At 42.9% G+C, this 19,665-nt stretch overlaps 1 protein-coding gene across 2 annotated transcripts in view; it reads left to right on the top strand.

Moving 5' to 3' along the window:
• Positions 1-1,249: 1,249 nt before the first annotated feature.
• Positions 1,250-19,665, top strand: part of Rtn4 (reticulon 4) — a 57,161-nt gene continuing 38,745 nt past the window's right edge. The window contains exons 1-3 of one of the 2 annotated variants that reach the window (XM_057771203.1): positions 1,250-2,037; positions 16,164-16,220; positions 17,109-19,439. In XM_057771203.1, the coding sequence (XP_057627186.1) occupies positions 1,515-2,037; positions 16,164-16,220; positions 17,109-19,439 (2,911 nt within the window). In that variant the 5' untranslated portion in view covers positions 1,250-1,514. The remainder of the gene's footprint in view (positions 2,038-16,163; positions 16,221-17,108; positions 19,440-19,665) is intronic. The other variant, XM_057771204.1, reaches the window with a different exon arrangement.

Genomic DNA, 19,665 nt, shown 5'->3' with positions numbered 1-19,665 from the left:
AATTTTGATAATAATATATCGTACTCATCCCTTATATCCAAAATATTACCAATGCCAACATAAAACCAGTGTGAAGCAGAGATGATAACACGTCTCGTTATGAATTCTGGGCCTGCAAGTGTGTATTTTATTCACACAGTGCACCTCATTTCAGGGCTCTGTACCTAAAGCAGCCGACACTAACGCACTAACGTAATGGACAGTGCCCTCGTAGACTCAACGGCTGGACGCCAGAGTAGGCACGCAGCCACTAGTTTTGAAAGGTGAACCAGAAAGATAAAAGGACTCTCTGAACCTCTAGCGGCTAATTCTTCTATGTTCTTCAATCGTTTTCTTTAAAGTGCAGCTTTGGAAGAAAGTACCTGGGTGGGGGGGTGTGCATGCTTTTTTTGTGTCGAGCCAGTGAGTGTAGGGCTTCCTGACTCCCGGAAGCCTGACTCAGCTGAGATGTTGACTCATCAGCCCGAGGTGACTGGAGAATAGTCCATCAATTTGCCTTCCAAGGCATCTACTGCTACGGTCCTCCCCCCTGCCCCTTCTGGGTGACTCATTCTCTTAGCACTTCAGAGTCCCGCAGAAAGCAAGGCCAAAAGCCCTGTTTGGAAGAAGGGCATTCTAACAGGGAGCCCCAGAGCCCCGGATAATCTCCCACAGCTGTTTTTGCCTAGCTCATTCCAGGCCTGCCATTTAGAATGGGAGTGAACTTGAAACTGTCAAAACAGTGTTTTTGGTTTTTTTTTTTTTTTTAAATCTTTTCCCTTTTGAGGCGGTGGACGTTATGAGTTGGGAGGTTGTCTGAAAATAAGTCTTTTATTTGAAAATTTGTAAGGCCTAATTCGGTCTTGTTAGTACCTTTCTCCACTGCTTGTTTTCCTTTTTGGGGAGGAAACTTTCCACTCCTAGGTCCCCAGGATAACGCCCTTCCGCAGGCTTGCTGGAAAACTCTCCGAACCCCTCGGGCTACAGCCCCTCCCCTTTGCACAGTGCGGTAGACTAAAATCCAGCTGTAGGCAAGGCCAGGACCCCACCCCACTCCGCAGCTACTCGAGGTGGGGGTGGATCCCAACCCCAAAACCCGCCCTCCGAACGTCGCCTGCAGGAGAGGAAGTGCGGCAGGCCCCCCGGGAGCCTCTCTCATTCCTATTGGACAACGCTGCTGTCCATCTTCTCGATCCCGCATCCTATTGGCTCTCTGTCTCCCGCGCCAGCCATCCTACCCCCCTCCCGCCGGGAAGGTGAGTCACGCCAAACTGGGCGGAGAGTCTGCTGGCCTCTCTCCGAAGCTCGTCTGGGCGGCGGCGGCGGCTGCAACTGGGGACAGGGCGGGTGGCGCATCTCGGGCGCGGAGGCAGGAGAAGTCTCATTGTTCAGGGAGCCGTCGCCTCTGCAGGTTCCTCGGCTCGGTCTGCCCGGCCCGTGTCAGCCCTGCCCAACCCCCACAACCGCCCGCGACTCCCGAGGAGAAGCGGCCCCGCAGCGGCAGTAGCTGCAGCATCATCTCCGATCCGCCAGCCATGGAAGACCTGGACCAGTCGCCTCTCGTCTCCTCGTCCGCGGACAGCCCGCCTCGGCCTCCGCCCGCCTTCCAGTACCAGTTCGTGACAGATCCCGAGTACGAGGAGGACGAGGAGGAAGAGGACGAGGAGGAGGAGGACGACGAGGACCTGGAGGAGCTGGAGGTGCTGGAGAGGAAGCCGGCAGTCGGGCTGTCCGCGGCCCCGGTGCCCCCCGCCGCCGCCGCTGCCGCGCCGCTGCTAGACTTCGGGAGCGACTCGGTGCCCCCCGCGCCCCGCGGGCCGCTGCCGGCCGCGCCCCCCGCTGCCCCCGAGCGACAGCCGTCCTGGGAGCGGAGCCCCGCGGCGCCCGCGCCGTCCCTGCCCGCCGCTGCCGCAGTCCTGCCCTCCCAGCTGCCCGAGGACGACGAGCCTCCGGCGCGGCCTCCGCCCCCACCCCCAGCCGGCGCGAGCCCCCTGGCGGAGCCCGCCGCGCCCCCTTCCACGCCGGCCGCGCCCAAGCGTAGGGGCTCGGGCTCAGTGGGTGAGTGTCGCCGCGCGCCCGTCCCTCCCGACCCTCCCTCTTTTGTGTGTTGGCCCGGGGAGGGTGCAGGCAGGGCTGCCTTGGGACCCGAGGGGCTTTGTCTGCAAGCGGCAGGGCGATGGCGCCCCCGCAGGCGGGAGGCAGGCAGAAGGGTGGGGCGGCCGCGGAAGCCCGGGCGCCTTCATTGTCTGTCCGGGTTTCGGGGAGCACGTGCACCCCAGCCAAGTCCCTAGCTCTTCCTTGTGGTCCCCAGTCCGTCGCTCTCCCGAAGTTAGACACTGCTGCTATCATCAGCAGCTAGGCGAGCATCGAGGAACTAGGGTTGTGGATTCCTTGGGCTGGGCTGGCTTTAGATGTGGGAATGGAAAGGCTATGGCACCGCAGCATTTTATTTAAAAGAGGAGTCTTTGCCGACCACCCTCCAGTTTCTCGGATGGTCTGCCTTCCTGTCAGGCTTCGGGGACCCCTTGCACTAATCCCCTCCCCCTCTTACTGTGGGGACTGGCTGAGCTGCTAGGTCTGTCCTGCGATCCTACTGCAGTGTAGGGAGAGCGCCTCCAGTGGCGTGCTTCCAGGAGAATCGGGTAGAAGAGACTTTTGGTGAAGTTCTGCCACCGCCCAGCTCATTTGGGTGTAATGTGGCAACTCCTCCACCAGCCAGATCGAGCTAGGGAAACGAGATCGGGGCCTTGTGTTCAGTTCGCCCGGGCCTCAGTTGCAAGGCAGAAGAAATTGCCAAGTGTTACTTATGTATCTCTCCGCCTCTCAGTGTAGCGCAGTTGACTATAGAGAAAAGGCAAACTGGTTGATCTTAAAAAGGGGAACCTGTGGATTCCTGGTCAGGAATTGGTTTATTGAACTTGGGGTAGATTTATTTTGACACACAATGGAATGTTTTGAGACAAACGTTTCATATATTGGTTAGAAGTGCTAATTTTTGGAAGTACATGATTTAGATTGACAGTATAGGTCTGTAGTTTCCAAGGTACTGTATATTATGTTTTAAATTTTAAAGGAACATTGAACATTGTTTTAGTGCCCTTTCAAGTTTGCAAAATTACTTTGGAAAGGGAAAAAAAAATCTTGTTGCTTTGGAACATAGTGTCTTACTAGCAGTCAGACCTTTCTTTGTAATTTAAGGTCAAAAATCAAGTGGTGGTACTGCCTGCTGGGAAAATTTCACAACATTGCAAGATTTGGGAAGTGGTTCATTTTCTAGACAAATAGCGTCCTGAGCTCACACTATCTTTTTTTTTTTTAAATTACAATTAACTCTTTCAGAGTAGGGGAAAATGAACCAGTAGGTATGTTTCTGGGTAACAGACAGTTTCATTACGGGCATACTCCAAGGCACTATTCAGAAACAATGACTACAGTAAAGAATTTAGAAGGTGAAGACTACTTTAGCTTTTTTTTTTTTTTAGGTGAACTAAACTAGAAAAAATAAAGTATTAAAATCTTATACTGGAAGCATAATGATTGGCAAAACCACAATTACCTTCTGTTCCAGATCGGAAGCAAGAGAATAGCGCTGTCGTTTGAACCTTGGGGGAGGGGGGGACTCAGGAAACGATTTTCTTGAAACATGGACTGTTCAAGTATTAAGTTTAGAAGACAAAGGAGAGAATATTGCCTACTCGGATTTTGTGCTGATTGCATTTGGAATCTTCATTCCTTTTATTGAACAGTGAATGTGGTTATTGATGGATAACCATCTCAGCGCATCTAGATCTCTTAATGCACTCAAGAGATTGTTCATTGGCTGGTGCCATTACCCATCCCTATTATTGATTACCTAGGACTACCTAAGCACTAGCCTAGGCCTCTCAGATGTGGCAGTAAGCAAGACCTACGCTCTTCTCATGGGAGGAGTACAACATATAAAAAGTACTAAAAATGATGTGTTCAGAGGAGGAAAACAGCTTTAAGGAATGAGAATTGAACTCTGTGGGCCTTTTTAAGGTTGCTTGATGATAGGAAAAAGACCTGAGAATTGAGCTGCAGAGGAAACCTTTTTCCCACTTAAGAACCTATTTTTAAATTTTTTTTGTTAAGATTTTTTTAAGTACAATCTTTTCTCATTTTATATAGCTATCCATGTTTGAGCAAAGGGGTCAAAGACCCTAGGCAGGAATGCACGTGTCCATGTGTGTGAGGAGGGTGTCTCTGTAGTTGAGTACAGTCTAGTATAGCTCGCTAAGAGAGGGTTGTAAGTTGTCTGGTATGTGTTGCTAAGCTTCTAGTTATGGAGGTTTTCAAGGCATGGCATTGCCATCAGCTTGGCTATGGTAAAAACCTATGCGAGGTGTTACTACGGTGGTGAGAGCACACCCCAGAGGACCACAGTTCCACAGCGGGACAGGCAGCATGGGAGGAGGTGGAAATCAGTCTTGGCCGTTTATGACCATCATCTTGAGAACTCAGGTTCCACTAGAACTACCTCCTTCCTTCTTCCTGAAGCAGTACTCAAGGGTACAGCCACTTCCCAGTGGTATTGACTCTATGGTCTCATGTTCAGTAGTTAAGCCGCTACTGAGCCATTCTCCAGCTTCCTCCACTTTTAAAATTAATATAAATTAATTTAGTGATTTAGGATTCTTCTGCAAGAGCTCTACTACTGAGCTAAACCTGCAGCCCCTTCCTCAGCTTTTCTAACTTGGACTCTTGCAGATTGTACCTCTGTTAGAAGTTTCTTAGTATCTGTCTAGAAGAGTAGAGTACTGTACAAAGGCATTCATGTGTGTGTATCTTTTTCACTTTGTACTAAAGCATCTGCAGAGGTTCCGGGTGCAGGGCCCAGTTGTAGGGCATTGCCTCAAGGATACCAGGGCTTTGGTTTCCAGCGTTGCAAAACAACAACAACAACAAACCAGCACTCCCCACACATCTCAAGTAATCAAACAAGACAAATAGCTGCAGAGAATTCCATGGTAGACAGACAGCACCGTAGTCCTCTCTTATGGCTGGTTTCACTTTTCATGTATTTAATTACTTGATGTCAAAAGTAGTAAATGGAAAGATTCTACTATTCCCAAAGTAAGTCTTGAGTTTTAAATCACACGCTGATCTGATTAGGGTGATAAAATCTTGTGCCATCCCCCTCCTTTGCCAGGGATATAAATTATCCCTTTGCCCAGTGTCTCCATGTTGTATGTGCTATCTCCCAGTCTGTCTCTTAGATGCCTCCTTGACTGAGATAAACTAATAGTTTCAAATGAACTTCTGTTGAAATGAATCTTAAAGTAGTGATATTAGCAAAGTTATAGAATTGCTTCCTTTAATAAAAACATCAAAATTTACCATAAATGTATGTAGAAAAAAAATCAGCTTATTTCAAGTTTATTACTGTCCTTTCAAGAGTCCATTGGTGACCTGGGCATATACCTCACTCTTGATGTGGAATTTATAACCTTTACTTCACTTAATAATGGCCCCAGAATGCAAGAGTAGTGGTGCTGATAGTTCTGGTAAGCGTTGTGGTAAAGGTACCAAAAGATAGTTGAACAACAAAGATCACATTCATGTAGCTGTTATTAGGTATTGTTACTCTCTTTTCTTGCTTGATATATGTTTAAGCTAAACTTTATCATATGTATAAATGTGGTGTAGGAGAAGAATAATGTATCTATAGAGTTGAATACTATTGCAATTTCAGGTTTCCTAGGAGTAGTAACAGGTACCTCATGAATAAGAGGGCCTGCTCTATTCAATCACTTCTGTCCTGGAAATTATGTAGATTAGCTTTTTCTCTTGCAGACAGTGTTTCTTGGAAATGAATACTGATGTATGCACTGTAGGATAAAGCCATTCAAGTTACATTTCCACTTCAAAGAGGACGGCACTTAGGATGTTGGGTGCTGACAAATTGCCCTGTTACAGTCAATGTTTTCAGCAACATTGTGTGAAGTACCAGATTTCTTTAACCTTTGTTAACAAAGTACATTGGTAAACTGATAAATGGTTTATCAAATTGTTAATATTTTGTATTGGCTTAAGGTACCAAATATTTTTTTTAATCACTGCCTTTGCCATTTTGAGTTTTTATTTTTATGGGTGCAGGATTACTTGAATTTATAGGCTAGCTTAATTTTTTTTTTTGCAAAGTTATTTTATATGTATAGCTGTTTTGCCTGTGTATGTCTGTGTCTTGCAAAGTTATTTTATATGTATAGCTGTTTTGCCTGTGTATGTCTGTGTCAGCTTGGAGGCCAGAAGAGGCTATGGGGAGCCCTTGAAACTGGAGTTAACAGTTGTGAGCTGCCATGTGGGTGCTGGGAATCAAACTCCCACAGTCCTTTGTAAGAGTAGCCTGTGCTTTCTTTCTTTTTTTTCAAGACCTATTTATTTATTATGTATATAGTGTTCTGCCTGTAGCCAGAAGAGGACACCAGATCTCATTATAGATTGTTGTGAGCCCTCATGTGGGTGCTGGGGATTGAACTGAGGACTCCTGGAAGAGCAGCCAGTGCTCTTAACTTCTGAGCCGTCTCTCCAGCCCCCAGCCAGTGCTCTTAACTGCTGCACCATTTCTTCATTTTTAAAAGATGATTTTGAGTCATAAAAGTCATTGAACTGTGCTGTTTTTAGAAAATTTAGAGTTTTTTCTTAATGTTAGCACTTTTATGATTTTATTTTAATATTTAATTTGCTGCTTAGTTTGTTCTTAAGTGTGAGGTAGTGATAGATAATTTTCATGACTGGCCAACTTTATTTATTACAACATCTGTCTGAACTACTGTAAATGGGAATATCCTCTGTTCTGCTCTGTTTTGTCTACAAGCAATGACCAAGTAGTTTTAATTACTATAATTACTATAACTTTTAAATAAAATAGTCTGTGATAGGGTTTTTTTCCAGAACTTTTCTTGGATATTTATGTTTTTTTTACTGATTTCAAAAATTTATTAATCTGGATGCTTCTGTTATATTTTAGTAGGTTATATTATATTTATGGGTTAATCTTAGACAATTGATGTTTTAGGATTGATAGTATGTATTTTTCCATGAACAAGGTTTTTTTAATGTGTAGATTTATAAAATTAACTTTTTGTGATGTATGACTTTATTTTTAAACCTTTATTTGTGTATGTGTGCACACATGCTCACACACATGCACATATGCGTGCATGATGTGGATGTGAGAATGTAGGAGAATGTAGGCTGTGAGAATGTACCTTTATGTCGGATTGTTACACTTAACTCTGAGCCATCCCACCAGCCTGATGTGGTTTAAATATGAATACTAGGATTTTGCATAGTATTGAACAGTTGAAGTACTGGATTGTGTAGTTGTTTAGCTGTTCCCATAGGTCATAGGTAGACTAAAAAAGAAAGATTTCCCAAATCATTTTTTTGTTGTTGTTGTTGAAAAAGAAAAAAGTGTTCTCTGTACTCCCGTGGTAAGAAGCTTCTCTGAAATGCTGGGTCTGTAACTCAGTGCTTGCACATGCACGTAGAATAAAAACAAATATTTAGAACATTTAGAAGATAATTTACATGCCCTAGAATACAAAGATATTAAAATTTGTTTTGACAGATTCCCATGCTTTTACTTCTGTAGGAATACAGAATATATTCATTATTCTAGAAAGCTCCCTTGAGTCCTCAGTGGTCAGAAGTATAGTTCATTTTGAACATTGCCCCACACCTCCATCTTAATTCCTTCCCAACCACTACTGATTCTTTTGCTATAGATTATTGTTGTTTGTTTTTATGGAACGTTACAGGAGTGGAATCATGGTGCATAACTCTTTTGTGTCTGTTTGCATTCAAATGTAATATTTTTGGATGTATTATCAGTGATTTTTCAAGTTATCAGTAATTTTTTAAAAATTCTGAGTGGTAGTCTGTGATAAGACAATGTCACTTATCTTTTGTTGGACATGTTTTTGGCTATTTTGAATAAAAGAATGTTATGTACATCTTATAGATATTCTTATAGATATTCTTATAGATATCTTATAGCTGACTATTACTGTGTCATCAACCAAACTGTTCTCCAGGGTGAACACTGTCAGCAGCTGGGGATTCTGGCATCTGAATTCTCACCAAACTGCTATTAATAGCCTTCAGTTTTAACCATGTTAGTGCTATGTGATATTTCATCGTAATTTTATTTATTATTAATTTTTAAAATTTTGCATACCAACTACATTTTCCTCTTTCTTCTCTCTTCCCGTTCCCATCCCACAACCTCCCATCTATTTCCCCTCCTGCCCCATCCACTCCTCCCTTTAGAAAGGGACAGGCCTCCCATGGGAGTCAATATATCACCTTATCGTGATTTTAATTCAGATCTTTGTATTGACTAAGTGATATGGGATTCCCCTCTGTATGCTGTGAATATGTTTTATTGCCATTGGTTAATAAAGAAGCTGCTTTGGCCTATGGCAGGGCAGAATATATCAAGGCAGGAAATCCAAGCAGCCATAGAGGAGGAAAGGCGGAGTCAGGCACACTCCAGGTAACCGCCCAAGAAGCAAGAAAGACGTAAGACGTAACACCACGTGTCATGGTAAAATATAAAATAATAGAAATGAGTTAATTTATGATGAAAGAGCTACTTAGGAATGTGCCTAAGCTATTGGCCAAACAGTGTTGTAATTAATATAGTTCTGTGTGATTATTTGGGTCTGGGGGGCTGGGAAACAAAAGTACAGTCTTTATTTACTAAGGGATTAGAAGACTTTTATTTGTCAGATTGTGTGTCTGTTTTGTCAAGTAGTCTAGTGATTTCCCCCACTCTTAGATTGTGTATCTATTTTATAACTTTTATAGTTCTGCATTGAATACATTTTTGCTTAGGTGTATGTGATTGCATTCTCCTACCTGGTAGTTTGCCTGGTAAATTTACTGATGACTTATTTTGATGACTTTAAGCTTTTACATTTTATTTATTTATTGAGAGAGGGTCTCTCTCCTGGAACTGGCTGTCCTTGACCTGGGGGAGATCTGACAACCTCTGTTCCCAAGTGTTGGGATTAAAGGCCTGTGCCACCATGCCCAACTCAATTTTTAAGTATTAATTTACCTTTTATTTTTATAGGTTTTGTTTATTTAGTGTGTGCTAAAACATTGGCCCAAAATAGCTATATTCATTTAGATCTTTAATAGGATTAGTTGTCATGCTTGTGTTAAGCTCTATTTTGAATTCAATTTTGCTTATGGGATATGAGGTGAGTTACTGGCCAAGTGACAAGACGCCTGCCCAAACAGAAAGGACTTACTGTACCAGTGGCAGTAGCTTCAGTATCCTCATTTTCTGCACCTAGGGCAGGTTTTTATTGCAGGGAGGACTTTTGAGCTGGGTGAAAATAAGTTTCTTTTTTCTGTAAAGTGAGTATGTGTGACCTTTGTTCAAGAGGACACTGAAGCTTTTGCTAAGAACTGTTCACGATAGAGAAGGTAGAAACAAGGGCAGGCAAGCAGCATCCAGACTTTCACTCTGTTTTTAAGTTTTTTTGAGACAGGGTTTTCTCTGTATAGCCCTGGCTGTGCTCGAACCAGCTCTGTAGATCAGGCTGACCTCGAACTCACAGAGATCCACCTGAGTGCACGGATTAAATGTCATTGCCACCTGGTGGCTTTCCGTTCTTAAAATGTGTGAAATCCCAAGAAACCCATAGAGAACTATTTCCTGACTCTGAATTCATGAACACCGACGTGTCAATTGCAGGTTTGAAATCTTGTCTACCTCTTGTTAGATCTGTGCCTAAGCATTTTAGGCCTTTATTACTGTTATAAATAAAACTTATTTTTTCCCCCAAGCCAGGTGTAATGGTGCAGGCTTTTAATTCTGACACTCAGGAGGCAGATAGATCTCCTTGAGTTTAAGGCCAGCCTAGGCTATCTACCGAGTTCCAGGACAACTACAGACAGCTACATTGCAAGTGGTTTTTTTTTTTTTCTTCCATTTTTGTCCTTAGAATATGGAAATGCAGTTTGAGTTTTGTCTTCGTGTCGTCTTTCACCCTTGAGAGTTCACTGTCTTTAGAATGTCTTTAGAATGTGTGCCCGCCCACTCTGAGTCATTGTAGATTTTGAGTGTTTTTGTGTCAGGTTTTCCAGCATTGTCTGACCTCCACAGTATTCATTTAGGTTACCGATCTGGACTGCCCCCTAGTTGAGTCGTGTTCCTGTGCATTGTAGTCCTCACAGTAGTTTAAAGGGAGCCCTGGAGCTTTCCTCTGTGTGCTGGCCTGCCTCTTGCATCCAGGGGCCCTTCCTAGCCTTCCTCATGTGGGAGGGCTGTGTTCTTGTTCCTTCTCCTGGAGTTCTGAGTGTCCTACGATGACCCGTTGTCCAGTGTCTTAGGACAGTTGCTTCAAATATTTTGACATGTTTTACTTCTGTTGTTGTTGTTACTGTCATAACTAGAGGTAGAAGCTATTTTGCGATTTAAAATTAGATAATTAGGCCTATAATTAGATACAATTAAAAAATTGCCAATTATACTTTTGGTAGGCAAATCTTTAAATGAGCATCTCAAAGAACACTCAGTATTTGAGTTGTGGACATTGGCGAAATTGTAGTGAAGCATTTTAAAATTAGATAACAACAAACACTGACATTTTCTTTTTACTTTTTAAAGTAACGGACTTAAAGAGTAAATCTGAGACTTCCATTGTGAATATACATAACATTTGAATACACTGTAATGAAGGGTGTGTGCTGGTTTGGATTCTGCTAAGAAAATGGAAAGTCATGTGACTGGTGTTTATCTGTCTGTCCATTTCACTGGGGCAGCGGGAAATGAGTGCTGATTATAGTGACAGGTCATTAGGATTTTTGGCTCAGTGACTCGAGGTTTCATGGAGGCTGACATTCAGATATATGAGGGAGAGTTCCGTTCAGCCAGCACAGATGGTACTGGAAGGACTGGGACACATTGGGACCGTTGATCTTGGGATATAATACAGAGGATCTTATTTGCTTTATCCAAGGGTTTCACACACCTGGCAGCTTTTAAAATGTTTTTGACCTAGAGACTAGGTAACTTTTATTTTTTAGGAATATTAATGTGGTGGCAGTGGCAGTAGAATGGAAAGATTTATTGATAAAGTTGTGGTTTTCTCCTTAGCATATTTTAAAATTGCATTTTATATGAATATAGTTGTCTTTATGTATAATCAGATATAGTATGTGTTCACAGCACAGATAGTTAATCATTTAAAGCACTTCTTTCTTACATTTTTGAGGTTAGAGCTTGCTCTTGCTCTCCTAGGATTGCAGACTTGCACACCAGTGCATAGCTTCGGTTTCGTTCAGTGAAGTGTGGCATTCTGAGTAGTTTTCAGAAAAGGAGCTGTTTGCCCCGTTTGATAAGCATGATTAGCGTATATGTAAACTTCTGAGGAACGCAGAGTGTTACATTTTTTTTTTTTACTCAGCATGGTCTCCCTAATTACAGGGATTCATTTGCAGCAGTGAGGCTCTCACAGAAAATGACTATGCTGACATCAACAGCTCATTTCCAAAGTCAGAAATTCTCAGGTATTTTTGGAGTAGAATTTCTTTCCCCTTCTTCAGGAAATTGATACAGATGCTAACATGTTATTTTACAAGTGAGAGACTGACGAGGAAAGCTAGGGAATTAACTTCCCAGGGCTACGGACGCATGCACATAGTAGACGTGGATTGAGTGCGTTTCTACCAGGGGTCCACCAGTGCTTCAGTTGGAAACTGCCCTGCTCTCGAAGGCCGTAATGGCATTCCTTCCCACAAAGCATGCTTAAAAACACAAAACTTGTTTTGTGATCAGTGCTGGATGAATTCCCAGTTTGGACAATTAGGATTTTCTTTCCTTTTTTAAATTAATGATTTGAAATACCAACTTAAAAACCTTGGTTACTTGGCCTAATGCTAAGGTTTTTTTGGAGGGGGGAGATTCTGGTACTAGATTTAAAAAATAAGATGCATTTTAAGAAACGCATAAAATTTGGCACCAATTTAAATTAATTTGCTTTTCTTTAGTTTTAACAGTAGTATATGTTAGCTCACTTTCCAAATGGAGTAACTTCTGAATCAGTGACTCCACATATTCTGTAGAAGACACAATTTTGTTAAAAAAATTGTTTTTTTAAAATTGTTCCATCTGAATGAATAGTTTTGTCCAAAATCTTTTTTTTAAACAGCTATACAAAGTGTTGTCTTAGCTGAAAATGTTTCTCATTTTATAAGTGAGAAATTACATAATTTACCTATTATCACTGGGATGATATTATTGTCATCTTGATGCAGTCTAGAGTCCCCTGGGAAGAGAGCCTTTATGCGGAGCTGTCTGTATCAGGTTGGCTTCTGGGTAGTAGTCTGTACAGGACTGTCTAGTTAACTGATGTGGGAAGACTGAAGGTTACGTTGTTTCCTAGGCAGGGGTCCTTGAAAACTTAGTGTCTCTCTGTCTTGACTGGGTATGCAGTGACTAGCTGTTGGAAGTTCTTACTTATGGACTGTAACCTGGGCTTGGATTCTCCCCTGGGTCACATTCTGTGAGGAAATTTTATCGTGCCAGCAGAAATAAAACTAGGAGAGTCAGGTAACAAGGTAGCCTTTTAGATGTGTGCTTGTTGTGCACTGAGAGTCTCCCAAGGCATTGCTGTCTTCTTGGTTTGGGTTAGTGGTCTTTCCTACCTACTCATCGTAGGTTCTAGGAGACGCTTACTTTTTACTGTTTTTCGTTACTCTTCTTTTTGTTTGTGACCTCTTGTCTGCCCATGCTGTTGAAGCTCGTCTTGAACTTGTGAACTCAAGTGATTCTCCCATGTCAAGGCAGCTGAATAGGTTGGGATTACAGTTTTCTGCCATGCCTGCCTTACGGTGACTATTTTAAACATAGTCATTTTTCCCCTCACTATCTGTTTCATCTAAGAATACTTTTAAATATGACAGTGTGCCCTGTAGGGTTTCAGTCACAACTCACTTGGCATTATAAATTTAGCTATCCCCTGTTTATCAGGGGGACTTGGAAGACAAATCTGTATTCCTGTTAGCTATATACATCTTTTACTTTTATCTGTTTTAATCATCGTTGTCTTTCTTGAATTTCCTGGTAGAAGCAGCCAGGCGGTGGTGGTGCATACCTTACCTTTAATCCCACCACTCAGGGGACAGAGGTAGGGGGATCTCTGAGTTCAGGGCCAGCCTGATCTACAGAGCGAGTTCCAGTACAGGCTCCAAAGCTACACAGAGAAACCATGCCTTGAAAAACCAAAAAGAAAAAAAGCGTCTTTCGAAATTTATTGGGTCCTCTTTGCAGAAGAAAAGCTTTCCTGTTATTCCTTGATGCCTTGAGTTGTTCCAAGTAGCCCCGTGATAGAGTCTTCCTAGTATGAAGCGGAAGATCTTTAGTTTTCTGAGCCTTCTAGCCACAGGTACACACAGGGTTAACTTCTAATATACACTATATTGTCTGCTTAGTACAGAATGTAAGACGGGTAGGGTGGCTTACACAACAGACACTTCTCACAGTGCTTGAGACTGAGAAGATTCAAGTCGGAAGATTTTATTGTGAGGCAGCCTCTTTTTTTCTTTATTTTTTAAAACAATCTTCTCATTTTACATACCAATCCCAGTTCCCACTCTCTCCCCTCCTCCTGCTTCCCCCACCTTCCACCTACCCCACCCCCATCCACTCCTCAGAGAGGGTAAGGCTTCTTTCTCATGGGGAGTCAACAAACTCTGTCATATCACTCTGAGGCAGGACTGAGGCCCTCCCCCCTATATCTAGACTGAGCAAGGTATCCCTCCAAAGAGAATGGGCTCCAAAAAGCCGGTACAAGCGCTAGGTCCCACTGCCAGTGGTCCCACAGACTGCCCCAGCCACACAGCTGTCACCCACGTTCAGAGGGCCTAGTTTGGTCCTATGCTGGTTCCTCTGCTGTCAGACCTGAGTCAGTGAGCTCCCACTAGCTCAGGTCAGCGATTTCTGTGGGTATCCTCATCACGGTCTTGATCCCTTTGCTCATATTATTGCTCCTCCTTCTCTTCAGCTGGACTCTGGGAGCTCTGCCCAATGCTTAGCTGTGGATCTCTGCATCTGCTCCCATCAGTTGCTAGATGAAGGTTCTATGATCACAATTAATGTAGTCATCAATCATATTACAGGGGAAGGCCAGTTCAGGCACCCTCTCCACTAATGCTCAGGGTCTCAGCTGGGGTCATCCTTGTGGTTCCTGGGAATTTCCCTAGGGCTAGGTTTCTCCTTAACCCCATAATGGCTCCCTCGATCAAGATATCTCTTTCCTTGCTCTCCCTCTGTCCTTCCCCCACTTCAGCCATCCTGTTCCCTCAAGTCTCCTCCTCCTCCCCTTCTCACCTCCCCCTTTTCTTCTGCCCTCCCTTCTTCTGCCCCCCCCCCCCGCTCTAAATTTTCTCAGGAGATCTTGTCTATTTCCCCTTCCCAGGGGGATCCATTCTTGTCTCTTTTAGGGTTCTCCTTGTTACCTAGCTTCTCTGGGGTTGTGGACTATAGGCTGGTTATCCTTTGCTTTTTGTCTGATATCCAATTATGAGTGAGTTCATACCGTGTTTGTTTTTCTGGGTCTGGGTCACCTCACTAAGGATGTTTTTTTCTAGTTACATCCATCTGCTTGCAAAATTCGTTGTTTTTTTTTTTTTTTTTTTTTTTTTTTCCGCTGAGTAGTACTCTACTGTGTAAATGTACCACATTTTCCTTATCTGCTCTTCAGTTGAGGGACATGAAAGTTGTTTCCAGGTCCTGACTATTGTGGATAAATAATACTGCTTTGAACATAGTTGAGCAAATGTCCTTGTTGTATGAGTGTGCATCCTTTGGATATATACCCAAGAGTAGTATTGCTGGGTCTTGAGGTAGATTGATTCCAATTTTCTCAGAAACCTCCATACTAATTTCCAAAGTGGCTGTACAAGTTTGGACTTGCACCAGCAATGGAGGAGTATTCCCCTTACTCTGCATCTTTTCCAGCATAAGCTGTCATTGGTGTTTTTGATCTTGGCCATTCTGACTGTTGTAAGATGGAATCTCAGAGTTGTTTTGATTTGCATTTCCCTGATGACTAAGGATGCTGAGCATTTCCTTAAGTGTCATTCAGCCATTTGAGATTCTTCTGTTGAGAATTCTCTGTTTAGAACTGTACCCCATTTTTAAAATTGGATTATTTGGTATTTTGATGTCTAATTTCTTGCGTTCTTCATGTATTCTGGAGGTCAGTTCCCTGTCTGATGTGGAGTTGGTGAAGGTCTTTCCCCATTCAGTTGGCGAGGCAGCCTGTTTTTACCTGGAAGTTTCCTCCTCTCTCCGTGTGCTTGCTTCTCTGGTATCTCGCAGTAATCACATTGGACCAGAGCCTCATTTTCAGAACCCCATCTAACTCTGGTAACCTCTCCAAAGCTCCATCTGAACATCTGATATAGGGGTAAAGATTCAACATAGAAATGTGGGCAGGGTACAAACATTTCTCTATTTCCTGTAGGAAAGACTGGAGCTAAACCATGTAAGTTTCTCATGCTAGTCATGGGTACTTGAGTAAGTTTCTTTTCTAGTTTTAAAAGAAATCTATTACCACCATTATGACAGTAGGGTGGTAAGTCGAGTGAATTCTATGGTATAAAGTACTTAAAACAAATGAGAAGGTAACTAATGATAATAAGAAGGGTCATGATGACTTTATTCCTGTGTGGCATTTGGACAGTCGTATGACTGTTTTCAGCATTATACAATCGCTGTACAATTGCTTTTAGGAATGTAAGAGAGAATACATAATTCTTAGAAAGTGTTCTAAATGGAACATATGTTGGGAAGAAACGATGAAATGAAATAGTTATTAATTTTGTCATGTTAATCTTTAGGTTTTCACTGGAGTAGGACAAGACAATTTACTTCACTGCAGATGTAAATAAAGCCTTGGATGAAGTGATGTTACTGTGTGGAAAGCAGCTGTGGTTAGAATCCAGTGGGAACAAGCCCTGTTGCCTCTTCAGAAGGGACTGACCTTTAGTCACGCATTCTCACTTCCTTTCTACCTGACCTAGCCTTTCCTCTAAAGACGTGGTTAGCTCATTGTGAACTGCCCCTCACTTGGTCTCTTGCCTTTACTCCTCCAGCCTGCTTGTGTTTCTGCTGAGGTCGTATTCTGTTTGTTTTTCAGATGAGACCCTTTTTGCTCTTCCTGCTGCATCTGAGCCTGTGATACCCTCCTCTGCAGGCAAGTTCTTTCTGCCAGCCTTTGTCTCTGTGTATTCTGTCAATCTAGTGTTAATTCAACAGAGTACTTTGGATTTACTGAAAGTAAGCATTGGTTCAAGAATGTTGTTTTTACCGAAAAACAAAAAACACCTAAATTTGCATTTTATGCTACATCCAAGGGAGGCAGGGTTTGATTCATAATTGGAATGATGTAAGGATTTCTTGGACCCTTGATTTATATTTACATAACAACAATTCATTTTCTTTAAATAGTTTGCCATTTTATAGCCACAGGCCTTTATATAAAGGAATGCCTGTCTTTGGCCTTTGATAATCCAGTACCCTGTTGAGTTTATACAGATGGTTACTCATCAAATCTTATTTTCTCTTTAAACTAGTTAAAAGTAGCTTTTTTTTCAGTTAGTAAATACTTGAGGGTTTTTTTTTTTTTTCAGATTTGATTTATGTCTCTGCATAGTAGGTAACTGCTTCTGAAACCGCATGTCATTTTTTTCTTTAGGTACTTTAAATTAATAGCTATATTTACAGGGTACAGCGTTGGGATTCAGTACATTCATTGTTGCATGGTTAGGCCAAGCTGGTTAATATTTCCATCATCTTAAATATTTGCAATTCCTTTGTAATGAGAGTATTTAGAGTCCTCACTTGGCTACTGTGTGGTAGAAACATTAACTATGTTCTGCCATAGCCAGTACTTTTAAAAACTGACTATAGTTTGATATTTTCAGTAATGATCCAAGTCTGGGTGTATTTATTAACTAAATGCTGTTAACATTCCACTTTAATAGTCAGTTTTTACTAACACTTTTATGAATCTGTCGTAAAACTTGCATTCTGTCCGAGAACGCTGGCTTTCTCTAATTCCCCTTTCTGTCCATGGCCACAGAAAAAAGCATGGATTTGAAGGAGCAGCCAGGTGACACTGTTCCGCCTGCTCAAGAGGATTTCCCATCTGTCCCGCTTGAGACTGCTGCCTCTCTTCCTTCTCTGTCTCCTCTCTCAGCCGTTTCTTTTAAAGAGCGCGAGTACCTTGGTCATTTATCAGCGGTGCCATCCGCAGGAGGAACCATTGAAGAAACTTTCAAGGAAGCTTCTAAAGAGTTGCCAGTGAGGGCAACAAATCCATTTGTAGATAGAGATTTAGCAGAGTTTTCAGAATTAGAATATTCAGAAATGGGATCATCATTCGCTGCTTCTCCAAAAGCAGCGTCAGCCATGCTGGTAGAAAACACTAAGGAAGAAGTTACTGTGGGGAGGAAAGACAAAGAGGATTTAGTTAGTGGTCCACAGGAGTCGCCTGTGACCCTCACTGAAGTGGTTAAAGAAGACAGAGTTATGTCTCCGGAAAAGACAAAGGACATTTTTAGTGCAATGCAAGGGTCAGGGGTAGCACCGATGAGGGAAGAGTATGCAGACTTTAAGCCGTTTGAGCAGGCGTGGGAAGTGAAAGACACTGGTGAGGACACTAGGGACGTGTTGGCTGCCGCAGCTTATCTGGAGAATAGAGTGCATAAAAAGTGCTTCGAAGATAACCTGGAGCAAAAAAGTCCTGGAAAAGATAGTGAAAGTAGTCCTGATGACGCTTCTCTCCCCAGCACCCCAGAGCCTGTGAGGGATGGCAGAGCGTACATCACCTGTGCCTCTGATAGCACTGCAGCAAACATTGTCCCTCTGCTAGAAGATCATACTTCAGAAAATAAAACGGATGAAAAGAAAATAGAAGAAAGGAAGGCCCAAATTATCACAGAGAAGACTAGCCCCAAAACATCAAACCCGTTCCTTGTAGCAGCACAGGACTCTGAGGCAGATTATGTCACAACAGATAACTTATCAAAGGTGACGGAGGCAGAAGTGGCAAACATGCCGGAAGGTCTGACACCAGATTTAGTTCAGGAAGCATGTGAAAGTGAACTGAATGAAGCCACGGGTACAAAGATGGCTTATGAAACGAAAATGGACTTGGTCCAGACATCAGAAGCTGTACAGGAATCACTCTACCCCACAGCACAGCTTTGCCCATCATTTGAAGAATCTGAAGCAACTCCTTCCCCAGTTTTGCCTGACATTGTTATGGAAGCACCGTTAAGCTCTCTCCTTCCAAATGCTGCTGGTGCTCCTGCAGCGCAGCCCAGCGGATCCCCACTAGAAGCACCCCCGTCAGTTGATTACGACAGCATAAAGCCTGAGCCTGAAAATCCCCCACCGTATGAAGAAGCCATGAACATAGCACTGAAAGCTTCGGGAGTAAAGGAAGACGTTCAAGAGCCTGAAAGCATTACTGCAGCTGCTCAGGAAACAGAAACTCCTTACATATCCATTGCATGTGATTTAATTAAAGAAACAAAACTTTCCACGGAACCAAGTCCAGATTTCTCTAATTATTCAGAGATAGCGAAATTTGAGAAATTGGTGCCTGAGCACTCTGAGCTAGTGGAGGATTCCTCGCCTGATTCTGAACCAGTTGACTTGTTTAGTGATGATTCAATTCCTGAAGTTCCACAAACACAAGAGGAAGCTGTGATGCTGATGAAGGAGAGTCTCACTGAAGTGTCGGAGACAGTAACACCACACACACACAAGGACAGGTTCAGTGCTTTGCCCCAGGAGGTAGGAAAGCCATACTTGGAGGCTTTTCAGCCCAGTTTACATATTACAAGAGATGCTGCAGCTAATGAAGTTCCAACACTGACCAACAAGGAGAGAATTCCTCTGCAGATGGAAGAGCTCAATACTGCGATTTATTCAAATGATGACTTGATTACTTCTAAGGAAGACAAAATAAAAGAAAGTGAAACATTTTCAGATTCATCTCCAATTGAGATAATAGATGAATTTCCCGCGTTTGTCAGTTCTAAAGCTGATTCTTCTCCTAAATTAGCCAGGGAATACTCTGGCCTAGAAGTATCCAGCAGAAGTGAAATTGCGCATGTCCAGAGTGGGGCTTGTTCAGAATTGCCCCGTGACCTTTCTTTCAAGAATGTGCATCCTAAAGATGAAGTCCATGTTCCAGAAGCATTCTCCAAAGATAGGTCCAGTGTACCTAAGGTATCCTTATTGTCTTCAGATGTTTCTGCTGTGGAACCACAGACAGAAATGGGCAGCATAGTTAAACCCAAAGTACTTACGAAAGAAGCAGAGAAAAAACTTCCTTCTGATACGGAGAAAGAGGACAAATCACTGTCGGCTGTGTTTTCATCAGAGCTGAGTAAAACTTCAGGTAATCAATCCATGCACTGTCTCACCAGCTTTCTGGCTTACCGTGGAACACAGATAACGTTTTGTAGCAGATGTTTATAGTGTCTAGTACATGTTGATTAGACTCTATTGCACTACTTCAGTTAAAAAGCTTAGTTCTGTGGGGCTGGAAAGGTAGCTCGGTGGCTAAGGGCACCTGCTGCTCTCTCATCCTCCACGAGATCAGTCTCACTTCCCAGCCTGCTGTG

This window comes from Chionomys nivalis, chromosome 6 (assembly GCF_950005125.1).
Source record: "Chionomys nivalis chromosome 6, mChiNiv1.1, whole genome shotgun sequence".
Taxonomy (NCBI): domain Eukaryota; kingdom Metazoa; phylum Chordata; class Mammalia; order Rodentia; family Cricetidae; genus Chionomys; species Chionomys nivalis.
Note: the sequence above shows the minus strand (reverse complement) of the source record. Positions and strands in the feature narration are given on the sequence as shown.